Source organism: Centrocercus urophasianus, unplaced genomic scaffold (assembly GCF_019232065.1).
Source record: "Centrocercus urophasianus isolate 14NV4802_14NV808 unplaced genomic scaffold, USGS_Curo_1.0 seq_12, whole genome shotgun sequence".
Taxonomy (NCBI): domain Eukaryota; kingdom Metazoa; phylum Chordata; class Aves; order Galliformes; family Phasianidae; genus Centrocercus; species Centrocercus urophasianus.
In genome coordinates, this window is record NW_024884364.1 from 56,114,648 (window position 1) to 56,142,626 (window position 27,979).

At 36.9% G+C, this 27,979-nt stretch overlaps 1 protein-coding gene across 1 annotated transcript; it reads right to left on the minus strand.

The window, feature by feature from the left end:
* Positions 1-1,006: 1,006 nt before the first annotated feature.
* On the minus strand, positions 1,007-27,965 carry TSGA10 (testis specific 10). The gene is made up of 17 exons (XM_042810263.1): positions 27,909-27,965; positions 23,506-23,721; positions 22,707-22,772; positions 21,524-21,724; positions 19,612-19,785; positions 19,368-19,445; positions 16,806-16,957; positions 15,340-15,455; positions 13,312-13,466; positions 12,015-12,070; positions 11,609-11,777; positions 9,883-9,993; positions 9,181-9,366; positions 5,894-6,096; positions 5,452-5,556; positions 3,713-3,847; positions 1,007-1,557 (listed from the first exon to the last, which is right to left on the minus strand). The coding sequence occupies exons 1-17, from the start codon at positions 27,963-27,965 to the stop codon at positions 1,533-1,535; spliced, it is 2,205 nt and encodes a 734-aa protein (XP_042666197.1). The 3' UTR covers positions 1,007-1,532.
* Positions 27,966-27,979: the final 14 nt, after the last annotated feature.

Consider the following 27,979-nt stretch of genomic DNA (forward strand, 5'->3'; position numbering starts at 1 on the left):
CTTTTGAAAATAAGCTGGAGACCATTTTAAAATATTTTGACAAAGAAAACAAAAAAGATGAATCTATTGAAGAAAAAAAAAAAGTGAAACCAAGAAGTGAGTAATTTTCTATTTTAAATAGGAATTACTTATCTATTTCTGAAGTCAGAGGTAGGGATTTTTCAGCTGATTTGTAGGGGAGAGTTCTACATTCTCTCTTGCATTTGATGGTGGAGAATGTGTAACACTGACAAATATTATGGCACGGTAGCTGAAATTCTGAGCAAGTTTAAGTGCCAGTAAATATCACCAAGCAGTTCTCGTTAGTATTAAAAAAGCTCTTTAATTAGAAAGTTAGTGCAATTGTAGTAAAATTGTCAGAAACTGAACACGCTCCAAGTATGTATGTATATCAGAAACATAAAAAAATGCACATCTCCATAGTTATCACAACACTGTTGTAACTCCTAGCATTACTATTCTACTTCAGACAAATTAAGAAGTAGTTTAGGTTTTAAGAGAGGAAAAAAAGCCAACAACAAAAAAACTGCCTATCTTGAGATGGCATAGCACTCTTTTAAGAGCATTCTTCACATAGTCCATCAAAAATAGATCAGTTGCTCTAAAAGTAATACCTCCTTTTTATTTCCATGGAAACTACAGTAGATACAAGGAGCACAACAACACTATCTGATAGAGCAAATTCTCAGCTACAAAACCTTATTTTTCAACATAGTCACAATCAACAGCTAGGTGTTTTCACCAGCAATGAAGAAGACTCTGTGTATTGCTCTAGTAACAATCTGTACCAGCTGCTGCCACTGCTAAAATGCACCACTCACCACCTCACCATGCTTACATCCACTGCTTGGTCTCCATAAACATTCAGCAAGCATCTATGAATGTCAGTGGGTGCTATTTTTCCAGAATTCAATGACGTGCCTTCTCTTCAGTCGCACTTTCATGTCAGACACTGCTGTGTCAGACTGCCCCTCTGCTGCCATCTGTCACACAGCAAAGCATGTAATGGAATATTGGTGGGAAGGTTCAACCTCCACTGCCATCCCACCAACATCTGCCTCTGTCATCATGGGCCAACACCACAAAACAGGAGGCATTACTTTCAGCGTAGCCCTCACACTTTCAAATCATAACACCTGAACATAGACACCTTTTTCCTCCAATAAAGTTTCATATTGTTATTTGCTATCCTGTTTTTTAATTATATCACTGACCTTTTAAAATAATGCACAATGTTAAAATTACAGTACAATGTGAGTACAATCAATGTAACCTGAACTTTTTTTATGTTTACAGTGATGGATGTGCCATGTAACACAAAAATACATGAGCGGGGAGGGGAAGGAAAGGAAGCTATCCATACCAATTTCTTCCCAATGAACAACAAAGAGTGTATATAAATCCATGCAAGTATTTTTGAAACAGATTTAATGAAATAAAGCATTCAGCAGGCAAAAAGGATAACTGAATGTAAATTAAACTTGAACTCTCCAAATAGTGTGCAGTCTTCACAGGCCATTGTGAATATAATATTAGAAGTTCTTGAATGAAGAATTCCTAGAAAATAAAACAAAACATAGTCTAATTTTGTAGTGAACATAGAAATAGATTCTGAGGTTTCCATGAACACAATTTAAGATTTTGATTCTGAAAATACTACGAGCAGGCTTCCTGTCTCTTCTGAAATCAATCCAGGTAGATGATTTGAAGCATTAGACTTTGTTGTGCAAATATGCTACAATGCTTTTTGAAGGGAAGGACAAGTTTTGGACTCCTACCAAAGAAAATGTACAAACAAAGGTCTTTCACATCAGGTCTGCAAGACATGCTACATGGTGCATTCTTTTCATTTTACTCATACAGGGAGTTAAGTCAGAGAAAAATGGGAGAATAGGAAAAAGTTACCATCCAATTTTTTTATGATATCACATTCTGAATTTAATGAAAAGGTGATTGCCTGACCCATCTCCTATCTTAGGATGTGTGCTAAAACAGTGCACAAAATATGTAGTGTAAGAAGAGTGACAATGGTAATTCCAGCACTGCTGTCTCAGGGTTTTTTACTGCATGTTCAGATACTGGTTGCAGAAAATTCCTCTACACCAAGAAATTATTGTTTCTACCATATCTTTCTGACTCCCCAAGTAAGTCATCTTCAAGCATCTAAGAATGAAATTTCAGCTCTTGAAGGACTTTTTTAGTAATTTCAACTATTCTGTATTGATGCAAACAAGAAATGAGTTGAACTCATAATCTAGTTTGTAGAAGATTAATCTGGATTAGGATTCAACCAAGAAGACCAATGGCATCCTGGCTTGTATCAGGAATGGTGTGAGCAGGACTAGGGGAGTAATCCTGCCCTGTACTCGGCATTGGTGAGGCCTCACCTCAAGTACTGTGTTCAGTTTGGGGCTCCTCAGTACAGAAAGGACATTGAGGTGCTGGAGCAGGTCCAAAGAAGGGCAACAGGGCTTGTGAAGGGCTTGGAGAATATGCCCTATGAGGAGAGACTGAAGGAATTGGGGCTGTTTAGTCTGGGGAAAAGGAGGCTGAGGGGAGACCTTATTGCTCTCTTCCAATATCTGAAAGGTGCTTACAGCAGGAGTAGAGTTGGTCTCTTCTAACTGGTGACAGGACGAGGGGAAATGGCCTCAAGTTGCACCAGGATAAGTTTAGGTTGGATATCAGGAAACACTTCTGTACAGAAAGGGTTGTTAAGCACTGGAATAGGCTCCCCAGGGAGGTGGGTGAGTCACCATCCCTGGATGTGTTTAAAATCCGTTTGGATGTGGTGCTCAGGGACATGATTTAGTGGAGGGTTGTTGGAGTCAGGGTAGTATGGTGAGGTTGTGGTTGGACTCGATGATCTTTATGTCTTTTCCAACCCGAGGAATGCTATGATTCTACGATTCTGTGATTCTTTGGATTTGATATTTAACTAGCACTTTACTAATTAGAAAGGAACACTTTTCTAATATCAGTCTGATAAGGAGTTGAACAAATAGGAACAGCATCATAATTATGTAGTATCAGTATAGATGACAACATAGACTGAATTGATTGAATTCTCTTTTCTTTAGATGATATCAAAAATAAAAGAAAATGTTGTGGTTATAAAAAGTCATTTGATCAGTCCCAAGTGACACAGAGCTAATTTCAACAAATGTAAGAGCTACACTACACTCAGGTTAGGAAGGAGTAGACACGGTTCTTTCAGAGGATGAAGGGACTGCACTTGATACAAAAGACAGACAACAGCTACCAAATTACAGTCTTACACTGCTGTGCTAATATTTACCAGATTCATCTCAGAAGTACGCAACCGATTCAAAAGCAGACCATTTCCTGAAAGTAATGAAATGAGAATTTTTCCCACTCAATTGGCAAATATTTTTATTGCATGCTGCCATCAGTATGAATTGTGAGGCAACAAGCAGACAGCTACCAAACATAGAATTAATCTAAAAGACTAAAACTGACAGGGGAGTAGATGTAAGTGGTGGAGGCTCCATTTCAGTGACTGCTGGAAGGAAAACTGTTGTTTTTTTTTTCCTACCACAAGATTACAAGTGTTTGAAAACTCATAGAATGCATTTAAATATGGTGCCAAGTTGTGTAATTGAGCCAATATTTCAACAAGAAATATCAGAGTTCATCCTTTTATTTCATTTGTTTTCAGTGTTGGGAACTTAAACATTGTTGAACTACTTACCCTTCCAGGGAACTGTCCAGAGACCAATCAGGAAGTGGATGATGAGCACGTTCAGGTGATGATGTTCTTAATGTAGAGCTTAACTGATACGTGACTGTACGATTCTGGCATCGAAGTTCCTGTACAGCTCGTTCCCTATATAAACATTATTTCACAGTCAGATTAAGCACTTCTAAAAATCAAAGTTATCACACAGTCATTAACTTTTTCTTTGTTCTTTTAACTTTTTTTTTTTCCTTAAATTTTATTTTATATGGAGGTGTGGTGCTTGTCATACACTTCTCTAAAAGACAGGTAACTCTTTCTGCATACTGTTCTTACAGCTAACTTACAGGCTGCACAACAAGATTTAACTTTGCTCTTTCCAAAACAATTCAGGCAACTGTGTTTGTAATTATCTTGAAATAGAAGAGAAATTGTTTTCAAGAACGACAATGGAGGATCTCTGATCCATAGTGAGGCAACACTGACGTATAGACACACTCTAATATTTATCAGGTGAATAAACTATAAATTAAATCTTGGTATTACTGCAACTGTAAACAACTATGTGAGTAACAAATTATCCTTAATTAGGAGAAGAGCTTAAGTATGGAGGCTGATTCTGCTTTTTGACCATGAACGCCCCAAGAAGTATCAGGGAACAACCAAAAACCACAAAATGGATGCACTCACACTGGAGAAGTAGGGAAACAACTGCTTAGAGAAGAGCGAGACTATTTTAAAACAAACGTACTGCTGCATTAGCATACTATGTGGCTTATTTTGTGCAGCTGAAGAAGTACACATGATGCTACCTTTTTAATGCACTCACACATCTAACCCCAAAGTTCTGCAGTTTTTGCTGTAACTTCAGGGTAAAGGAGAAAACAATTTGAAATTGAAACACGTACTGTGACATTTGAGAAATGTATCTTTAAAAGACCTAATCTCAAGTGTAGATGTTTCCCCCTCAGAACTCTCATTCTTATGAGTGAATAGAGTATTAACAAACTAATTTGCTACTATTAAACAAAATACCTGATTCTCAAGCATGCTATAATCACATCACTACTTCTTCTACCAATTTCTTTTGAATACCTAAAATAATACTTGGCAGTTTTTAACATTTTTAACCTCACTACATCCATGAAGTAGAAAAATCTTGCTATTTTTGTTTCATAAAGAAACTGTTTAAGATACCAAGACTAAATAGATAAGGCAACTAGTAAGACAGGCCTAGGACTGTTTCTTGTACTATGGCTAAATCACATGAAACAATGTGTACCTACTGTTAAACTTTCTCATCCTGCCCATTAAATAAAAACCTAAAAAGGTGATTTTCTTCATATTGGCACATTCAGTGCCCCACACAGCACTTGGGAGAGTGCAGACTGTACAGGCTAAAATTGTTTCATTGTGTCAGTACAGACTAATTAGAGACAAGTATGCAACAAGATGCCTAGACCCTCACTTGAAATAAGTGCATGTTCAGGAAAATGTCCATCCCATCCTAAAGCAGGCCGTTTGAGAAGCAAGTTTATTTCGGTGTCTCATTGTGTTGGCAGGCAACTAATGTAGACAGAACACGTAACAGTTTCACACACCATGGCATGAGTAGCCTCTGAACACATAGTAGACGAAGAACAGAGCAAAGCCGAACTTTGCTGTTTATCCTTTTAATCAGAGTAAGTCTTAGTACTGCATTGGATTTCATCCCATTTAGATGGAGAAAACATAATACAAAAATATGTACTTGCCTTTCAAACCTCTCAGTTGCCAGCTGTCTTCTAGTGATATCCAATTCTGACTCTAGCTGAGCTGTTGTATTTTTGAGCTGAGTGAAATCTCGACTCTTCACAGTGCTGTAAAGTTCATATGTTTTAATTAGATAGCAGCTATAATCCTCAAGTATGTTACCAAATAGAATTATGCAAAATGAAAAGGGCAGCTATACCATGCAACTGATTCCCTTCTGGAGTAAAACGTGCACAGAAGAGTACTTTAGGTTATAGCTGAGGAATTAGAAGCAGGCTTATGTTATCTTCTGCTATTAAGGTATCCAAGGTACTTTAATCATTTGAAAATGCAGCTAGATAGACATGTGTATACATGCATATCTATGTTTATGTATGTATATATGGAAAGAATTTAAAAACAAAACAAAACTCAACTACAATGTCCTCCTGGTCATTTACTCACAGTTTATTCTCTGCTAAAAAAAGTTGCTCCTTGAGAAGCAGAATTTCGGAGTCTTTCTCTTGCTCTGCTATTTGTGACTGAAATTCTCTCTCACGATTGGACGCAAGCAAAGATTCCAGATTTTTCAGAGATGCTCTTTCATTTTCCAGTTGTCTTCTCAGCAGCTCTATTTCAGAATGGGATGAATCACATTCACTCTGCAGCTAAACAAGGTTTGTAACATTTCAGATGTATGCCTGCTGTGTTCAGTGGTCAGCAGTTAGAGTAATCTTTAAAAATAAAAGAAGTTTAGTATTGATGACCCAAATTTGTTCTTACTCCCAGATGGTTCAACATGGTTGATTACTGTCATATTTGACCTCAATTAAAATCCTGTTTCGGATTTATAAACTTACTCAGTGCATATCTATGAACTTAGGCATACTTGATACAAATAAGAAACTCTATGAAATAGAATAATATAATCACAGAGCATCCTGAGTTGGAAGAGATTTCAACTGTCCCTTCTATGCCTTGCCTTCGAGACCCCTTACCACCTTTATAAGCCCTTTTTTGGGTACTTTCTGACAGTTCTATCTCCTTTCTATATTGTGGCACTTAAACCTGCACCCAGTGCTTGAGGCGAGGCCTCAGTACAGAACAGAGCACTTTTTTAATTTACAAAGCAAAATCCAAATTATTTGGTCTTAATGAATTAAAATGAGTTTTCCTTATTCTGAAAAGCCAATTTTCCACTGTCAATCAAAACTATAGTTTTCTTGCCTATAAACAGTTCTGATATTCTATTTCTGTATTTCAGAACAAAACAATACTAAAAATCATATAAGCTTTGTTAAAATAAACAGTATTAAAACACTGAAAGAACAATATTATTTTAGCATCAGCATTCAGAATCTTCACTGAACTCTCCAGCTGCATTTCTGTATTTTCCCATCCTGAAACTCTTGCTTCCCTCTACAATCCCAGCAAGCCTCTTCATTGACAATTTGATAAAAGAATCACTTCTGTTGCTTCCTAAACCTGTCAAGCATTCTAATGTCCATATCAAGTTTCTTTGCTAATAAACTACTCTAGCTGTTCTGTCTATTAAGTGGCTGAATGTGAAATCCAAGCCATCTGTCAAGAAAACAATTAGTAATATTGCATCCTGAATTTCAGTACTTGAAGTAACTTTGTAAAGCAGTGGTGGTATAGACAGTACAACATCCATGCTCCGAGGAGTATGTTTCTGAGGCATGCTACATTAAACATAAAAAAAAAGAAAGAGACGCTGATCATCAGTAGAGATTTCTTTGATCATTCTAGATCTGAAAGTAGTTTGAGATCCCTTAAAGTATAACATTAACATAAAATTATTTTTTAAATTTATTTCACATACCCTTTCTACCTTCTCTGATGTGGAAGTTAACTGCTGACTTAACAGTTCTTTGCCTGCATCTAATTTAATGCAAAGTTCTTGCGTAGATACGAGATTTGCAAGTATAGAGACTCTCTCCTGATGTATGTTTTGAAGCTCTCCTTCCATTTTCACAATAGACTTGTGTAAAGTAGAAAGCTGAGACTGGTATGCTTCTTCTGTTGTTAAATGCTATAATAAAGCAATATCAGATAATCAAAAGTGTATTGCAAAGAAATTATAAGACTGCTTCCAAATTCCTACAGAAACATCCTACAAAAATGTTGTTGTGATGATTTTTAAGAGGTTGCAGTAGTTTATTCTGGAATAAATTTTAAAGTTATTTCTTTAAATAACTTCTGTATATAAAATAAGTAGAAAAAAGATTCTTGCTTCTGATAGCAAATTCAGCTACCAACATTTTAAACTTCTTAGGATTCTACTCTTTCTTCTGAACTATTAAGATTCAAAATTCTGCCATGGGCCTTATTTCATTCCCAGATAGAACCTCTTATTTTTAAAATAAAATGTATTCCTGCATGTAGAAGAGCACTGAATGCTCAAATGCTGTCAGCCATGTTCATGTTGCTGTCACCCAGAAACTCAGGCATGATGAAGAGCTGACAGAAGCCACACTAAAATGAAGTTTACAAAGCCAACAGCAGCAGTTTTGACTAAAAGCACTCTGAATGTTGTGTATTTTACAACAATATAACCTAGATTTTTCCCTTTTGAAAAATGCCTGTACCTTAGCCAGTCATACCTGTCTTGTATTTCCAACCACTTTTAACCGTTTAATTGTCAATGTGGCTGAGCATGGAAATTTGACAAAGGCAATGAGAGCAAAGAGACAAAGCAACGACTTCCCTGAAAGATTTCTTATAACTGAGATGGAAAAAGATGGTCGTAGGGGGAATACGTTACGTAATTCTAGCTCTTACTTGGCTAAAATAAATAAATTAATTTAAAAAAAAAAAAAAAAAAAAAAAAGGAAAAGGGCTACATTAAATTACATACATTAAAATTTCTGAATTAAAATTAGTGTGTTTAAGATACATGCCTTAATGTAACTGCTGCGAACCTGAACATGATATCCATCTGCAATTCTGACTGCATTTGTTGACACATGAAGAGGCCTGTTTATTCCTGTAATTAATATTAGACCTGGGAAGGAGGTAGAAAGATAAAATCTCTACCCATTTGAGGCTGGTTAGACAAACTAGGACCACAAGCCAGCTTCATTATATTAAAAATCTGCCACACAGTTGTCCTGCACTCTGTTCTACTATGTTCTCATCCTTCTTTATGAACAGCTGCAGATCAGCTTCTATTGGCTATCTAATGTGCGTGAGAAGCCCTCAATAGCCTCTGCAATATTTAGGAAGCAGAGATGATCTGTGGCAAAAACAGCAACCCCAAACCAGAACACAATTTAAATGTTCAGTTTAAATGTTAAGTCCTTCACATTTTCAAATAGGAAATAAATAGATGTTTGGGACACCTAAACCACTGGAAAGAAGGTTGAAAAGTTGGAAGCAAGAAAAGCAAGGACTGGAATGTACCAGGGGACAAAGCACTAGGTATGTTTCAGGTATGCTGTGGAGTTCTGTGCGAGGTTATGCCCTCCCTCATTTCAAACATGCTGTTCAACTTTTTTCTTTGAACTGTATTATTTTTATTTTATGTGCTATTTTTAATTTGTTTTCCCCCAAGTATGACATTTGTATGACTGCTCATTACGTTACGAAATAAACCCCATATTCTTCAGTGTAGCAACTATCTCTAAAATTCAAATAGAAGTGATATAAACTATAATTTTAAACAGCCATAAGCCTAAAATATTACCAGAAAATTTCAAATGTGAACTGCAGAAACTATGATTTCAACTTACTTGCTCCATCTCTGTCTCAAGAGTCTTCATTTTCTCTTTCAACCTGCGGTTCTCAGACTCTGCACTGATTAATGCCAATCTGGCAGAGTTACAGTCTTCTTCTGCTTGATGGCACTTTGCTTCCCAACTTTCTCCTTGTTCACGGGCTTTGTGGTAATTCTCCAAAAGCTCACAGTTCTCTCTCTCCTAACACATAAAACTTGTTTAATATTTTACAGTATGCTTCTCAAAATAGGGATATGTACAGCTGTGCAGGTATGACATAGCAGTGGATGTTCTCTTTTTATTGAGAATCTTGCATTTAGCAAAAACATTGAGAGACTTCTCAGAACAAGTGTTTTGTTCCATATGGCCACGTTGTGATGCACAAGAGACTTCTGTTAAAAATGGCTGAATTAACACTAAAAATGTGAAGTATAGGAATATATTGCAAACTTTTTTCTGTTGATCCCATACAGTAGCAGAGACAAAAGAGTCCCAAGTTCTTATATTATGCACTGAAGTTTTAAATTCAATGAACACACACACACATGCATAAAATGGTGAAATATAGTTTGTTACTTGTCTACTGGAAAATCAGCTAAGAAAATACTTTCAAACTATTAAAACTGTAGTAGCTGAACACATATTTGGAAAGATCTTCTACGGAAAGATGGTTGCAATTTCAATTTTAGTTAGAACAGCTTTAATCCACATACTCACTTTAAACTTCAGTACTCCCTTAAGCCTGGCAATATCCGTGTTTGAATCCTGGGCTTTCAACTTCATCTCATCAAGCTCATTCTTGTACTTAGTTATTTTCATATGTAGTACCTATGAAGAAAGATGTGTTTAATAAGGCTGAAGTATACTGTTTGTACCTTGACAAAAATAAATAGAATTTGTACATATCTAGAGCATATGCCTTTATTAAGTATATACAAAATATAAGGTATGTGGATTTCTACAAATGAAATTTGGCACATATCAAAAAGATTTACCTTCTTTGACTTTAAAATAATACTAAATCTTAAAATGAAGAAAAACATGAATAGGATTGCAGAAAGGTTTCTGGACAAGTCAATTATTATCTCCCTTTCTTGCAAACTACTGTGAGAACACTCCACTGCAAGAAGCAGTACGTAAGGAAAAACAGATGTAGACTATGGAGAAACCCTTGTTCCTGTTGTGAAATGTCCATGAGGTGCTGAGAAAGGTGCTCTGGAATTCTGTGAACTTTTTCAGCCCTACTGAAGAAAGAGGAATACTAATTGAGATGCTTGGACTTTCACCTAAATTAATGGAAAAGCCACAAGTAAAAAATACATATTATAAAGACACATCTATTAAAAATTAGTTGATCACGTGAGGCTAAGATTCTTTTGTTTCTACCTGCTTCTATAAGCCTACAGACACATTTCAAAGGAACCATGAAGTTTTTGAAAGTAGCTACAAGCAACAGGTAGCTTTATTTATACCAGCTGACCACACCAGAAACAATGGGGATTATAAAAGATTCTGAATAGATGAGAGATATAGATGAATAGAGAGATGCCTTTCAGTAATCCATGTTTCTACTGACACTCACTATCTGTCTTTTGTGATTATAGCATTTGAAGAAGAGGAGAAAATCAGGAAATAGAAAAGTATATTCAAAGAAGAAGATATTCTAAGCAGTTGAACAAGTATAGAAGAGAAAAAACAAGCATGAGAAAACCTGAATTAAGGCAGAGGTTTTAACAAAAAGAAGAAAAAATAGAACATTATACAATGATGACCTACTGCAAGTACTAAGCCTAATTTCTGGCTGCTTAGAAAACATATTGATGTGTGAACATCAAACGTGTGCATGAGATGAGACTGTAGTCTAGACGTGTATGGGAACTGCTGAATCACAGCCTGAACCTCTGATTGATCACCTGAGGCAAGCACTGAGTCAGCCACGGGAGCACAGGTAAGGCAATTCACCTGTGCTGCCAGAAGGGGTGGAGCCTGACTCCATTTCTCCTAGACCCATTTAAGAGCTGGCTACCATTGCTATTATCTTTTACCCAAGAGCCCCTTTAAAGAATGGTATATACAGTCCTGTTAATAAAGCTATGAACCTTAATAAATGTGTCCTGTGTTCAAATATGTAAACTTGTATATGCTCTGAGCCAGTCGCAGCACTGTACAATAAATAGCTGCTGTCTCCTTTACAGTATTTTTCAATGTAAGTAGCGGTTATAACCACCACAATTATTTTCACAAAAAGACCAGAAACAAGAGTTAAGCAGCTGTTCCTGGAGATAAACATCCAAACCATAACACCAGAGCAACTGAGCTTCTTCACACAGGTGACCTAAACAGGAAGTGACAAAATCAGTTTGAAAAATGAGCGCACCAATTCTATGCGCTACCAGAAAAACACTTAACACTTTTTAGTCAAGATTTCTCTATACGTATATACCTGATTTTCTTGTTTAGCATTAGAAAGATGCTCTTGTAACCTGTCCTTCTCCTGAGCTAACATTTCTCTGTTGTTGTTAGCTTGTGCAAGTTCTTTGTTGGTTTCTTGCAGCTGTTGTTGCAAACTGGTGATATCTTTCTCACAGATACACAGCGCTTCAGCAGATTTTCTATGTAGCAAATAACAAATACTTCAGGTATGACAATGCTGTTCAACATAGCAAAATGATAGCTTTCCTGTGGTTAAGTTTGCAGACTGTGAAACAAAGCTGTAGCATTTTAATATGCAACAGAGTAGAAAAAAAAACAATTCTACATTAGCACATCCTAGGATCCTTTTCTTTTTTTTTGCATTAATACTATGCGTTAATCAAAACTTAATTATGATCTTGAAATTTTATCCTTACTGTATTGAACGCTCCAAATCGGAAATCAGAATCTTCAAATCTGAAATAGTTTTCTCCTTAAAAAGAAATACAAAATTAAGATAAATTCCTCACAACTCTGATTTCCTTTTATTCAGTTAGCTGATTAATGCAAAACAGATTCTGATTTTCAAAGTTTCATCGTGTACTGTTTAGAGCTGAAAATCCTGATAACCTACTTTGGCAAATAAAGCAACAAATATTATCTTCTGCAGAATGTAACACTTTTAATTAAATTTTTTAATCCTTTGTGGTTTGAATGGTGGCATTTGTCATACACACTCTCAAAAGTAAATATGTCTTCTGTCTGCTAGATAAGTTATCACAGTTTTTCTACAATTAACAGACTACCAGAGTTTGGTAGTTTTTAACTGATAAAACAAAAACTCTGTCACTGTATTTCCATCAAAAAAACAAAACAAAAAACTAGCACAAACTGTATCAGTTTGTTCCACTGTCTCTGCATACAGATATTATAAGTATAGATAGGCTAAGCAAATGTCATCTACTGAAAACCCAAGATATATGAGATACAGCCATTGCTTCTGCAAAATAGGCACCATTTACAATTTACAGTCTTTAATATGTGGAGTTATTGTTTATAGCAATATGATTATGGCCTGTCTTGCAATATCCTATTTTCAATGTTATGTTGAAGGTACTGCAACTTCAAGTTAACAATCACTGCATTTGTGAAATACCTCATTTAGTGTGTCCTAAATCAATATCAAGATAACAGGCTGAAGAGAAAAACAATGCTTCAGACCTAAGCAGCTTCATTACAGAGATTGAAATCACACTATGCAAAAACCAAAAAAAAACAAAAAAAACAAACCCTGATGCATTTTGCCTAGCTAAACTAATACCTTAAGATGAAAATGATACCATTCAAATGCAACATCAATGATAAGAAAAGCAGTACTACTTGGCACTGTATCTTTAACATTAATGGGCACTGGGGAAGAATTCAGGCTAAACTTCATAATAAAATACTTTGTTAGCCAATTTACTTTTCTTCACCTAAGGAAAGTAATTAAAGTTTCCTCTCTTGATAAGTATAAGCTATGCAAAAGCCAAACATGAGGGGTTCAACGTGGCTCAGACCCACTGCTATTGATGTTAACATGAATTTTACTGTCTTGAAACTGAAGCAGGTCAGCACTGAGCTCTGCACTGCAGATAGCATTATAAGAGTGTTATGATGACCCAACAAATCCTTCCTCTATTTAATCTCTCATGATTCTATAATTTATTCTGATTTTTCCATGTTAGAACATACTTTAATCTTCAGGTTTTCCTCAAAAGTGATGATCTTCTCTCTTTCTTCTTCCACGCATTCTTGCAAAGTTTCCTTCTCTTTATCAAGTTGCACAATTGTATCTTTCAATGCACAGATCTTCTCTTCTTGTGCAGAACTTTGTTTTGAAAAGTCATCTGAATGCAATCAGAAAGGTCTTGTTTTTATAAATTCAAATCATTCAAGATAAAAACTATTTTGATACACTTCTGAAGCATAAAAGAACATTACAAAAGTTTTCCTTCAAGAAAATACTGAGGCAGGTGTGTTTTCAGAAACACAGGTAATCCCAGTGATACTTGTAGAACTGCATTCTTCTTTCAAGGACTTAACTTACTTGGCTCAAAAAAATGTATATATCTATCCTTAAATGGCTAATGTTTAGATAATTCAAATAATTTTAGTGGGCATTGTAAAAATAAATGGCTTAAATAGAATTACAGTGGACAGAAGGCACATGAAGGCTACAACCTGGAAAGGCTCACATGAAATAAGAGATAAATATCCCAATATTAGACAGTTTTCAGAAACAGTGCTTTATTTATATGAACTTTGTGTACAAGAGGTTTAAAAAACCTCATTTACAAAATCCAATGTCACTTAAGAAGTTCAAAGCTATTAATGAAAAAAAAACAGTTAATCTACTTATTAGAAAGTGAAATTTGAAAAGATCTCTTTCCCTGCCTGTCTTCATTGAGCTAAGAAAATGCTATGCACTGCATTTACCTTTAAGTGGTCAGATAATCAATCCTTATTTGAGGTGCATACACTGCATTCTCAGGGGAAAACTACAGGAATTCTTGTTACAGTGAAATTTACATCTCATAAAGAGTATGCAGGTTGCAAATTGCTTCACAAACGTCAGTGTAACTGGAGGCTCCCAATGATGCTTAGTAACTACTTCCAGGAGATAAACCATTCAAAGTAAAATCATATGTGGCCCAGTCTTTTAAAGACATCGTTCCCATATATCCACCTTCCAGACTTTTTCCACAAACTCTCCCTATTTTAATACACGAGATGGAAGACACTCGGATTTCCGCATCCTTATGAGTCTAGACTGCAACATGCTTTGGTCAGATGGTTGGAGGTCTTAGATGTGAGATTCTGAAAAGTCTCCTTTCAGCTTTCAGAACTAAAAGGCTTAACATATGCTTAGTTTGGACACATTTGCTGGGAATGATTTAAACATGCAGTAATACATAGGCAGATGCCCCTATTAAGCCAGTACTTCACTACATCAGGGAGCTAAACTTTTTAACATGATATATAGATTTTAATGTGGACAAAATATCTTTTTTCCTAGGTTTCTCAGCAGTGGCTTAAACACTTTAGCCAAAGCATTCAAAAATTTAAATTTGCTTTGAATGAGATGCTTATTCAAGTTTTAGAGGCTTAGAGCTGAGTAACTGGAGTTTCAAAGTTGTAAGTAATGAAGGAGAAGATATTTTAATAGCTGTATTTTCCATTCACAAATTCACCACTTCATTTAACAGTACATCATGTCAACTGTATCTATAGAACAAAATAAGACTTCAGACACAACGCATTTGTATTTCTGGAAGAGGTAACTCATTAATTTCTGTATCCACTTCCTTCAGTCCCTTAACAGAAAAAGGGTACAACATTTCATATAGAACGTAATCTACAGAAGATGCTTTCCTCATTACATCATCATCTGCTGATGCTGGGGGATACAGCCACCAGCTTAGTGGATCATAAATGCAACTGCTGGCTCAGACCCAGCATGTTAAAACCAACATCCATCGCTGGGACAACAATATGCATAGCAATCAAAATTTAGTTGCAATAGCTTTATTTATATAATTTTAAAATGCAAAAACCTTCCAACAACGAAAGAAAATGGACTTTGTGCATGAAGCATTAAAACTACCAGATATCTATTTATTTTCAAGAATTTTGTTCTTTCTACATGATAGAAACAAAAGAAAAAGCTGAAACATTATTATCCAATGAAATTTTATTAGAAAAATCATATCTATCACTCACCGATTTTTTCATCCAGAAGCTTAATTTTCTCTTCATTAAGTTGAATTTCATATTTTTTCTTAGTAAGACTTCGCTGTGCCTCTGAAAGAATCTGCTCTGTCTTTTCCTTCATTAGACTAAAAAAGAGAATTCAGATATTAGAGGACTTAATTCCTTTTTGAAATGCCACAAGTGAAGTAAAAGCAAGATATTTCTGTTTATCTTAGACTTTTGAAGATATTTTATCAATGTTAGCCTTAATCTCTAGATATTAAGGTCTGAATACTACTATAAAGACTCACAGGAAAATAAGAATTTTTTACAACAGAGAGACCAAAAAATTGTTAGAAATAATTATAAGAAAAATCTTTACTTAAAACACACACTGGAATGCTTGACCTATTTTAAGTTATACCTTACTAGTAGCAACTAATCTTCAAGAACTCAGCTTTTATAGTATTCATAAATCTGACAACTTGTAAAAAACAGCAGCAATGCCGGACACGTTTTGACAAAGGAGTTTGTGTTACTTCAGAAACTGCAGTATTCTTGGAAAGGTATTGTGGAACAGCACATCACTCCCACCAATTAAAATCAAACAAAGAAAAAAATTACATCAGCTATTCATCACCTACACCAGCCACTGTTAATGACACGTGGGTTTAGGAGAGCATTTGCCTGACTGAATTACAGCTTACAAATTGTCGTGGTTTTATGATTTTTCGGTATTCCACATTGTAACATCATGTAGATGTTACACTGTTGGAACATTCACAGGTGTAGAAGTAGAGAAGTCACAGTATCTTCTGCTGCAGTCTGTTCATCCTGTAACCTACTTCAGCATGTGATCTATACCTTCTTATCTCTGCTCAAATTTCTCACGTGCTTAACCTCCCCCTCCAGTCAGTAAGTAGTCCTTTTCATCATGAACTCAATGACCTATGCTTTCTTCCCTACAGCTTTACTCAAGTCTAGTCCCACTGTATGTTTCTGAATGCTGTTAGGAACTCCAGTCGAGCAGCAGTGGAGTTCAAAAACTCCATGCAAGGCTTCAGTTTTATTTCTGCTCCTGAAAAAACTGCAGGACTAAGAAATGGATGTTTGAAACTAACTGAACACATGACACTCATTAGTTTGTGTTTATTTGCTTGCCTTTTTAAGAACAACAGCATCAAAGGAAAATGATTTTTATGTATTTGTAATTAAAACATAATTCTTCAAAATACATCAGTCACTATGGTTTCTAATAGCAAGTTCCTAACCCAAGCCACTTTGCTTTCCCACTGAAAATGGTTTTCTTTACATCATAGTAACAGCAAATCAACATTTTACATATAAATAAGCAATGAGGAAAAACATTTAATTCCAAAACAGAAAGATGTCTCACGAGCACAACTGTCATAAGTTCTCTTCCCTTTGAGCTAAACGTAACCCAAAAGCCAAGGCTGACACTACTTGAACTGATGCAGTTATATACTTCCACTGACCTCAGTGAAATATATTCATCCTTCTGGTGGCTTAGCTCATTCTCAGAGTCCTGGCATCTTCTTGACATTATTTTTACCTCTGTTTCCAGAGAATCGATGTGTTCTTTCATTAGAGCCATTCTGGACATCTGCTCTAACCGTTCACTATCTAACTATAAATATAATTAAACATTAATTAAACAGGAAAATCTGGAATAAAAAGCTGATTTACATATAGATACTCACCTATTTACTCAAATTCGACTCTATTTTTAAGACAAATCTTTCACTGAAGGAGAAATTTCCAAGTTTACTCAGAACCTCCCAGGACTAAAAGCTGAAATTTGAAGTACAGTATCTGTCTTTAGATCCCTGGAGTATTTTGATTTATTTATGTAAAATGTTGTGTTGGTAATTAGGTGGAAGGATAAAAATGTTTGGTATTGGTCATCCTTAAAATTTTCAGTCACAGAAAATGCCTCTGTGGCTTTATGAATGGAGAAACCACAGTTTCAGATGCAACAATACCAATGATGGGTTTAGGTCTCTGTTAAGGTACAAGGCTATGCTGATAACTGGGCAGAGAAGTCACTCTAGAACACTTCCATTACGCACCCTATGGCCAAGAGACCACCATGAGGCCTTTAAGTCTGTACCTAGAACAATGACAGAGCTGTCCCAGAAAATCTTCCTTAGGTTCCTGCAAAGTTAGTCTGGAATGTCCAGTTTAAGGAAATCTGTATTTGATTACTAAAACATTCATACTTCACATTCAAAGTACTTTCCTTTCTAAATGATTTGAAACAACTCTTTTCAGGTAAAAATTTCTCACGTCATGCCTCTTCCTATTTACTAATTCTTTAAGGACTAGTTGCTGTGTTACTACAATAAAGGTCAGATTGCTGAAGATCAAGTCAATTAGAGCTTGGTATACAGTGACTTTCTCAATATTAGTGCCATAAATTTCATACTGAAGTATATCACCCTCAAAGGGGATCAAATAACCAAAGAAATGAGACAAATACCTTCCTGATACTCACAATGCTTCATACATCGAGCATATGATTAAAGCTGATCTGCCACTCAGACCAGTCAGTGGATTCTTCATTACAAATACATTCAATTTAATATTTTAATTCTTAGAACTGTACTTACAAGCTTGGTACAATTTAAAAGGCTGAAAGGGAGAAGTGAAAGTGAAATAAAATCTATAACCACAAGATCTAGAAGAAAGAGGCACTACATAAATCAATGCTTATCTATTTTAAATCAGGTTTTACTAAGACTGTATATACACTCAAGAGAACTGTATTTATTTTATTACTGCTTTCATTTTCTATCCGTATCTATTAGCTAACAACTGTACATATAAATAATTTATGTTGGAGATAAAGTATAATTTCATTTTCTTTTGTGGAGTATCAAGTCTTAGTAACATGCAACCATACGACAATCCAGGTTGGAAGGCCGTCTCCAGTTTAAAGCCCTGGACAAAGTAGCTCTGAGACCAGCTTGCTCAGGGTTTTATTCAGTCAGGTCTTGAAAATCTCAAAGGCTGAAGACTGCTTCACTGCTGACAGCCCTCATGGGGAAAAAGTGCTTCCCGGTATTCAGACTGAACACTGCTTGTTCCAATTTATGACCATTGCTTCTCATTCTTCCACCATTCTTCCACAGCTGTGAAGTCTTTCTCTGACTAAATGGTGAGTACTGGCAGGTAGCACTTGGTCCCTCTTGAAGCCACTCAGCCACAGAGTGCTCCAGCCCTGACTGTCTTTGGAGCCTTCTCTGAAAATAGTCACACCAGTTTGGCAATGTCTTTCTTGTATTAGATAGCAAAACTGGATGCAGTATTCCAGGTGAGATCTAACATGCTCTCAGTAGGATGGGACAATCACTTCCATTAAGCTACTGGCTGTATCCTCTTCACAAAGCCTACTACACTCTTAGCCTTCTTTGCTGTCATTGTACACTGCTGGCTCATGCACAGCTCTGCTGTGATCCAGGACCTCCAGGGTTATTTTAGCAGAGTTGCTCCCAAACCCGTTAGTCCCCAGCTTGTATTAGTGCCAGGGATTTTTCTTCCCAAATTCAGGTCTTGGCATCAATCCTTGTTTCATGAGAATTTTTGCACAAGGTTACAGCTGGCTATTCCTTCCACTTGCCCCTGTCCCTTGAGTATATCAACTAAGAGCCCTGCTCTTGGGTATATCAACTATTCTCCCCAATTTGGGGAAATCTGCAACCTTTATGCTGCCTCTTGCAGGTCACTGAGAAAGACCTTAAAAAGAACAGGCCTCACAACAGTCCCATGTTCTGATCCACGATCCATGCTACCAGCCTCCACTGTGTGCCAGACCATCCAGGTTTTTTCTGTCTAACTGCTCATCTGCCCAGACCCCAACCCCTCACCTGGATACAAAGACACTTTGGGTAACAGTATCAGAAGTTTTGCCACAATCTAGGCAAATGACATCCACTATTCCCCTTTATTTCTTCATAGAAGGCATTCAGATGGGTCCCACAGTATAAACCATTAAGTATCACCTTTATTACAGTTATTTAAATAATTACTCGCCTTACATTTTGAATAGTAGTTTCTAGCTCTTCAATTCTCTGCTGCAAATGAGCTTTTTCATTAAATGCAGTCTCTTGGGAAATCTGTGTCAAATAACAAAATCACACATAAAATAAACCTTAACTCACCACAGACAGATAATGCAATTAACTCTCAGTACCAGAATAGAAATCTTTGGCAACTCTAACTCCAATACTAAGTAACCTTTGTGTTAAAATAAGCTTGAGTGAAAAAAAAAAAAACTTAAACCTTCAGCTGCTTCCTGAGACTGTCATGTTCTGCAGTCATCCTTCGTAAATGTGACAGTGCTGTATCCCTTTCTGTCTCCACATGCCTTAACATTGCTTGAGCTGCCACAGTACTTCTTGGAGTCCTGGTGCATTTGATGACTTCCTGATGAAGCTGGGAAATCTCTTCCTGGGCCTGTTTTTTAAAAAATAGCAGTATAGCAGAAATATGGAAACAACATAATGTATTCCTGCATGTATAAAACAGGGACTCGTTAGAGAATTTCAGTTGGCATTGCTCAATTGAATGAATAGATTTACATTCTATAAAGCAATCATCAGTGAAAAAGAAATATACATTATCTTTTAGTAGGCCAAATAACAACATGTTACAGTAGCACATCACAGCAGATTTAGTTTTGAGCAATGAAAAGGGTTCATTGAAGAGAATAAGAGCAAAGGTCTCAACCAGTAACACTTATGAGACTTTTCAGTAATACTTATAAATCAAATTATTTCAGTCTTCAGCAAAACTATTTCTGTTTGATATTTTAGAAGTGTAAACTACAGCGTGCAAAAAAAAAAAAAAAAAAAATCTAGTGTGAACTATGTTTAGTAAAAAGGCATTACTGATAATGCAGAGCATCCCAGAAACCACACAATGTCAAAAATGAAACAATGACTGATGTGTATATGCCTTCCCTCAGGAAAGCATTCCTAATTCAGGACAGCACTTACAGTCTTGTATTTAAATGACAAATTCAGAACTGACAGAACTTCAAAAAAATTCTTTAAATTAGTATTTTATAGTTTTAGTCTTAAGTTGGTTTTTTCTTTCATTTTAAACAGAAAAATCGTTTTTATTTTCTTTCACATCACAGAATCACAGAATTGAGGGGCTGGAAGGGAGCTCCTCCAGAGATCACTGAGTCCAACTCCCCTGTCAAAGCAGGCTTCCTACATCAAGCTGCACAGGTAGACACCCAGGTGGGTCTTGAATATCTCCAGAGAAGGAGACCCACAGCCTCTCTGGGCAGCCTTTCCAGCTCTCCGTCACTCTCATTGCAAAGAAGTTCTTACAGGCATTTGTGCAAAACTTCCTGTGCCTCACTTTGTGGCTATTTCCCTTTTCCTATCACCACGTACCACTGAAAAGAGTCTGGCTTCATCCCTTTGCCTCCTGCACCTTACTTCTTTATAGACATCAATCAGATCCCCCCTCAGTCTTCCTTTCTCAAGGCTGAACAGACCCAGATCGCTCAGCCTTTCCTCATAAGAGAGGTGCTCCAGGTGCTTTATCACCTTTGTGGCCCTCATCTTCGCCACCCTAAGTTATTTTGCTTAACCATCGCAGCTGTTCAAACTTGGAAATTTCCCTGAATTTCTGCCACATGGCATTTGTATTTTTTCAGTGTTGACTCAAGTTCTTCACGTTCTCTCAATATTTTCAAAACATCTGGATCAGAACTCAATCCTTTAAATAATAATGAGATGTAAAATTAAAGCAGAAAAATTAAATTTGAGGTGCATTCTTACGTCTGCATTGGAAATTTCCATAAAGGATAAGATTAGCCTTCAACCCAAGAACCTGTAGACAAACAAAACCATACTCACGTAATTCTTAGTATTAGAGAACAGATATAAGCACTGTTCTAGAAAATAAATTTTATTTTGAACAGCAAATGTGTATCACAAATGGCACTGACAAAAAGAAATAATTCATACGTAACCAGCTGCAAATAGCCTCTGAAAATGATACGTTTACATTCTGTGTGAAGCACCAGTTAACTTCATGTTATTTGTTTGTTCCCATCATATGCATCCTTTTGTTTATAATTAGTTTTCTTTAGTATAGCTTTGGTCAGTTGCCATTAGATAAGCCAATCCTTACAAAGAAGGCACTCCTCCTGTTGCAAAGTGTTTTCCAAGCTCACCTGGACGTGTGATTTTTTTTTGGACATGCTGTCCCAAGTAGAGCCACGCTTAGGACTTGAAGATGCGTTTCGAAACACCCTCAGCAAATTCTCAGTCTTGCTTTTATAGTAGTCTCTGTCCTCTTCCAGTGTCTTAATAAATGTATCAAGCCTTGAAGGTGATTTCCCTTGCCTTATTTCATTCTCTGTTTGCAGAATAGCCTGCATGTGCAAACATAAGATGATGGACTCATTGAAACAGAACTTTTCTAGAGAAAAACACCTCAATGTGAAATGGACAAACATACTGTTCAGAATGAAGTGGAAGCAGATATCTACTTAAAAATAAATATCTATTTAATATTTTAAAGTGACTTTCTGAATGTCTGCATTTTTCTTTTGGTTAAATTGTTCTCAAATTCCAACTTCTCTGCTGGAGACTCACTATCTTCCATGGTAACTGAGCAGTAAGATTGCATGGCCAATTTGGGGTTTTTTTGTTATGGTTGTTTTGTTTTCTATTGAATGTTTGTTTGTTTGAGTGGGGTTTTTTTGTAGGATTGTGGTATAAACTCAAATATTTTGTACAGGAAAGTAGTATTCAATTCCTTTCCTCTACACTCTCTTCAGCACTGCCAGAACTAAAATTTGAGACAAATCTTAAAATTACATAAATTAAATACAATTTTGACAACCAAAACCCCCCCCCCTCTATAAAAACATACTTATGAATCCTTTTAATATATTCAAGTAATAATTTGATAAGTTGTATCTATTACTAGCAAATATTTTTACAACATGGTAGACAATTCTAAATGTTCCAACAGCACAACATCTTAAGCCAGACAGACTAATAAAGTAAAAACGTCAAAGAAAAATGTTGCTTCTTTCTGTTTCATAAATGATTTGCAAATTACTGAAAGCAGTTCAATGCTGTTTTGTATTAAAAAAAAAAAAAAAAAAAAGCCATTAAGATTCTCAAAAGCAAAATCATTGCAGGTTAGCTGCAAAACAGAAACGGCTTCCCATCCATCCAGCAACAGCATAACAAATGAGAACAGACATTTTTATCTATTCTATTCTGTAACTTGCCTGTTATCAGTGAAACAAAGCAAATGAAATTACTTCGTTGAAGCATTAATTTAATGTGGAAATTAACCAATTTCATAGCTACGTATGTATTAAGAATACATGTTTAACTCACAGATTTCAATGTTTTCACCGTGTGTTCCAGCTTCTTTATGCTGTTCTGCTGGCGTCGAACTTGAGTCTACCATAAAAATTTGAAAGAGATGCATTCATCTTTTACATTCTCTAGTGCAAATCTGACATTTTATCTCAATTCTTCTAGTCCAAAGGAACATTTTGTACACGCTGTCTAATTTGACTAGGCTGAAAACATGCTATTATGTATCAACAATACATTTAATCTAGAGGGGAATCAGTTAAAAGTCTTATCTTTTAGTGCAGTCCAGGGTTCAGAAAAACAGTAACAGTCAAAAAATCCCAGGTCAAAAAATGAAAAAGGAAGCATGGAATACTTTTTCCCAGAATTATTTTACCAGGAAACTTTCAAATTCAGGGACAATCCGACTATACTTATCAGCTAAAGAATTAAGTGCGTAGTTACACTAATGGCAAACAAATATCCTTTCTGCCATCTGAACACTACATTAAACAATGCTATTATTTTATTATTAATTGCATGTCCATAAAATACAGTTTGCTTCTATTCTATGAAATCAACTGCAATCTGCAATGAAATCGCATTCTTTCCGACCGCAAATGTGATTTTAATCCTTGAACCATTTCTCACTTGAGTGAGAAATGGCCATCACAGTGGCCAGAACCTACTCTTTCCTCATCCTACCAAATGTACTTGAAAGCAGGGATGAAAGCTAAGATTTCAGCCCAAAGGGTAAAAACAAAAAAATATCAGTTCCCCATAACAGTAGAAAATAACATTAAAATATCACCGTGTAACATCAATCCCAAGAAGATACCTTTGCTTCTTCTAGCTCCTTATCAGTGGTGTTCAGTAACAACTCGTTTTCCTTTTCCAGCTGCTCAGATAGTTTGGCAATTACAGCAAGTTCTTTACACAGGTGATCATTTTTACAGGTCAAACTATCCACTTGTCTTTCAACCACTTGCTTCTTATTAAGCAGTTGTAGGACATGTTGCCTTAGCTCTTGGTTTATTTTCTTCAGATTTTCAGCCTATGAGGACAAGGAGGAATAAAATATTTTACTACATCTTCAGGGATCTGCAGGGAAAATTTCAACAGAAAAGGCCTGCTCTCAAGTTTCCGACAGCCGGACTTACCGTGGTTCTTCTAGACTTAAGGAAAGCCCTTCAATCATCCTCTTTGAAATGGACCCACAACCTTCATACATAGTGAAGGCCAACAGAAATGTAGCAGATCAATTACTACTATTAATTCGAAAATTAAGAAATATAGGATTAATTATTTTCCTGAAAAAATGTAATCTTCAAGAAAAAAAATCATGATAATTACATGGCCTTTTTCTAAGAAGCTTGAGTTGCCATATCATTTTGGCAAGTGTCATCTTTAACTTCTCAATTTAATGGAGCATCACTTCCTCATGCAGCTTTTCAATTTTCTGAATTCTCAGATTTCTAAAAATCATACTCTAATCAAGGGATGCATACAGTGTGATGCAGAAAGTCCCTCATTTACACAGACTGTTTCTGTAATGCATGAAAAGATCAGTATCTCAAAACTGAGTTCTGTGAAGTTCCCTTGAATTGAAGAGTTTTCTTCAACTACTGCTAACAAAAAAACAAAACAAAACAAAACATTTCTAATTACTTAAGAAGATGTGGAAGATGATTTGTGGAAAAAAGCTTTCTGGATGGGTGTCTCCCGTGACATTTTGTAGCTTTTCATTTTACCGCTTCTGTTCAATGGCTATGCAAATACATTGATAAGACTGATAATCCCTTAAAGCCTTAGAGACTCAAAACCCAATACCACACTATTAACAAATTTGCATCACCAACAGAAATCATAAATTACAAAAAAAATGTTCTTTCTATCATGCCTTTGCACTCTACTGCTCACAACGGCCTGTTCCAGCAACATAAACCATGGAGAACAACGGTACCAGTTATTTACTTCCTAGCCACAAAAGGATGGAGAAACGTATTTTCTGTATTTTTGATGTAACAAAATAAAAGAAATACATGTTAATAGGAAACATGGGCATGTATCTCCATCTACCAGCATCTCCTCAAACAGAGAGCATGGCCAGAAACATTTGTAAATGTTCAAACTCTGTGCAGAACACAGGGATATGAAGCTAGTTATCATCAGCTCTCTAGTGCTGCAGCCTATGATTCCTCAGAAATCAACAAAGACTTTGGAATAAAAGAAGGGAGAGAAAGATAGACTGCTCTCTGGCAACTTTCTAAGAATAACCATGATAAAGTAAGGTCACTGGAGCAAGTCAGAGAGACATGAAAGAGCTAATGAGACAGGGACAGTGACGAGCACACCAGTGCCTGGCAGTGCTATTCAATACCTGCCATCCTGCTACAACTCTAACGTATAAAGAAGCCCACAGATCTAACAATAGAAGACAAACAATTGTTCACCAGCACAAAGTTCACAACAGCTTCTGCCCCTACTTACATTCAGGAGTCTCCAGGGAATTTGGGCAGCTGCGTGACTTCATTACCATTTAAAATCTCATCTGAATCAAATGTCAGTCACCAACTATCAGTCTGACTATTAGCCTCAAAGTGTTTTAAGCAACAATCTAAGTGATGGCTTTGTTAAGGAGTGAGATACAGCGGACTTCATCTGGAGTACCTACAAAGAGAGTTCTAAAATGGAATTTTCACTATCTATTTTAATTGGTCATCCTAATATCATTCTTGCCCTAGGAATACCTGTTTCTTTTCCCCAGGAGTGAGGACAGCTTGGAGATCTCTATAACAGCCATCATCACCACAGATGTGTCAAACTAGACAAGATGGATCCAACCCTAATATTCTGTTCTCTTTAAAAGACAAAAAACAACTTTGCTAGTCTTTCCAGAAAAGGAAGAGTAAAAGATTAGTGATTTGCAAGTTCTTAGTAACTCAGTATCTCACTCAGTTTTACAGATAGAATGTGTGGCATTTGGTTCCTCACAATACTACTTTTACTCAACTTGTGGAAAAGGAACTTTTTGGAGAAAAAAAAAGATTTTTTTATTTCCTAAAATAACTGATATTTGTGCTTGTCATAAAGCAGTATAATTTAACTACCACTATCCTGCCACCTTCCTCTGAAGTGTGGCAAAGCTTCATGCAACACTAAACGATACCTGCACCAGGCATTACAACATGATCAGAAGTAGGCAATTAGATGGTAAAAGTTTATTCATGAAAGCCAGCGACAAAATCTGTGGGACCCAACCACAGGCATGCACAACCAAACCTCAACTGTTTACATTCAGTTATTTAATTCAGAAAGGTCTACAGGAGCAACTGAATATCCAGAACATACTCAGATCCATCTTCACATTTTGAAGGTCCTCCTTCACAAATCCACGACTACCCTCCATCATCCTTTTGTCTTTAATATATCTCAAAATGCTTTCCAAGATTATTTGCTCTGTGTCTTGCTAGTGACAGGGACTGACCAGACTGTAACAGTTCTCCAGAACCTCTTGTCCACCCTTTTTGAAAGCATAAGATGAGATGCATCCAGGTAGGTCCCATGAACTAGCATTTATCCAGATAGTTTAAATGTTCCCCAATCTGATCTTCTTTCATTAAGGAAAAGTCTTCCTCACTCCACAATTTTCCTTCAGTCCCAGAGACCTGACATTCCTGAATGAAGGTCTTTCCAGTAAAGACAGAGGCAGAGAAAGCATTGAGTACTTCAGACTTTTTAGTGTCCTTTGTCACCAAGTCACCCACGCCATACAACAGTGAGAACATTTTCTATAGCTTCCTTAGGCTAATGTGTCTGTGAAAGTCTGTGAAATCCCTTCTCCTTGCCCTCCATATCCCTCATCAGATTCAGCACCAGATGGGCTTTGATTTTCTTAACTCCATCTTTGAATGCTTAGAGAGCATCTCTATACACCTCTCTGGTGTACAGAGATACAGAGATCCCTCTCTCACCTCTTTTATGCTTCCTTTTTTTTTTTTTTTTTAAATGTACGTTTCAGATTTGTCAGGAGCTCCCTGCTTATCCATAAGCCCTCCTGCCCCCTTGCCTGATTTCCTGTTCATATACATGGAGCTCGGAACAGGCAAGAATTGAAAATCAACAACTCTCCTGGACCACTCCTACGAAGAACAAGTTACCAGGGGAGTTTTCCAATCTGATCTTGGAACAAGTCAAAGTCTTTTTAAATTTAGATTTTGATTCTTCTTTTTGCCCTGTTCCTGCCTCTCGCAACCCTAAAGTTAACCATCTTGTGGTCAACACAGAGACACAGAACTGTAGGAATCGGAAGGGACCTCTGGAGATCAAGTCCACCCCCCGTTCTAAAGCAGGTTCCCTACAGTAGATGGCACAGGAAAGTGTCCAGATGAGTCTGAGTATCTCCAGAGAAGGAGACTAGACTGTGGTCACCGTAGTTAAATCTGCACTGAAGTCAATCTTCACATCTTGTACTAGTTCCTCCTTGCTTGTAAGCAGAGAGCCACCCTGCATGGGCTTCTCTATCTCCTAGATCAGGAATTAGTAATCACTACATTTCAGAAAACTCCAGGACTGCTCATGGCCTGCTGTGCTGTTCCTTCAGCAGACGTCAAGGCAATTACAGTCTGCCATGAGCACCAGGACCTGCAAACATGAGGCTTCTTCCAGTAGCCCAATGAGCAGCCTAATGGCCAACCCTCCAAAGCTGGGCTGCTCCACATAGTATTATTTAACAAATGCTTGAAGGTGAACATTACTGACTGAGTAAAAACAGCACTAGTATTTCCAAAGCCTTAAATTGGTTTTGTATTGCAAAATATGTTTCCTTAAATAAAATAAAAAAAAAAAAAAAAAAAAAAGTACGTGTGAGTTTACATATAAAATTAAAGCAGTGCGGCATGCACATGGATTTTACTCTTGACTACTAAGCTCGGACGTTTCATTGCACTGCACCGAGTGCATAGGAATAAGCATAGAGTAAATACAATGGGACGCAGTCGGACACTACAAAAGTCAAAGCGATCATGCGAAAACCGACTGCATCCCTAAAGGAACAGGGAGTACCCCCAGCCTCTCCAGGGCTCCCTCCAGCCGGCAAGGTGCCACCAATCGGCTCTGGCACTCCTCTGCCCTCTGCCCTCTGCCCTCCGCCCTCCACCAACCATCGCCCCGGCCGCCCCACGTACGCCTCTCCCGGGTCGCGCCGGGCTCGCGCTGAAGCGAGCCCCGCCGGGTGTCTACCTTGAGGCGAGCCTCCGCCCTCCCCCTCCGGCGTCCCGGGGACCGCCGGGTGCTCATGGTGGCTGCCCGGG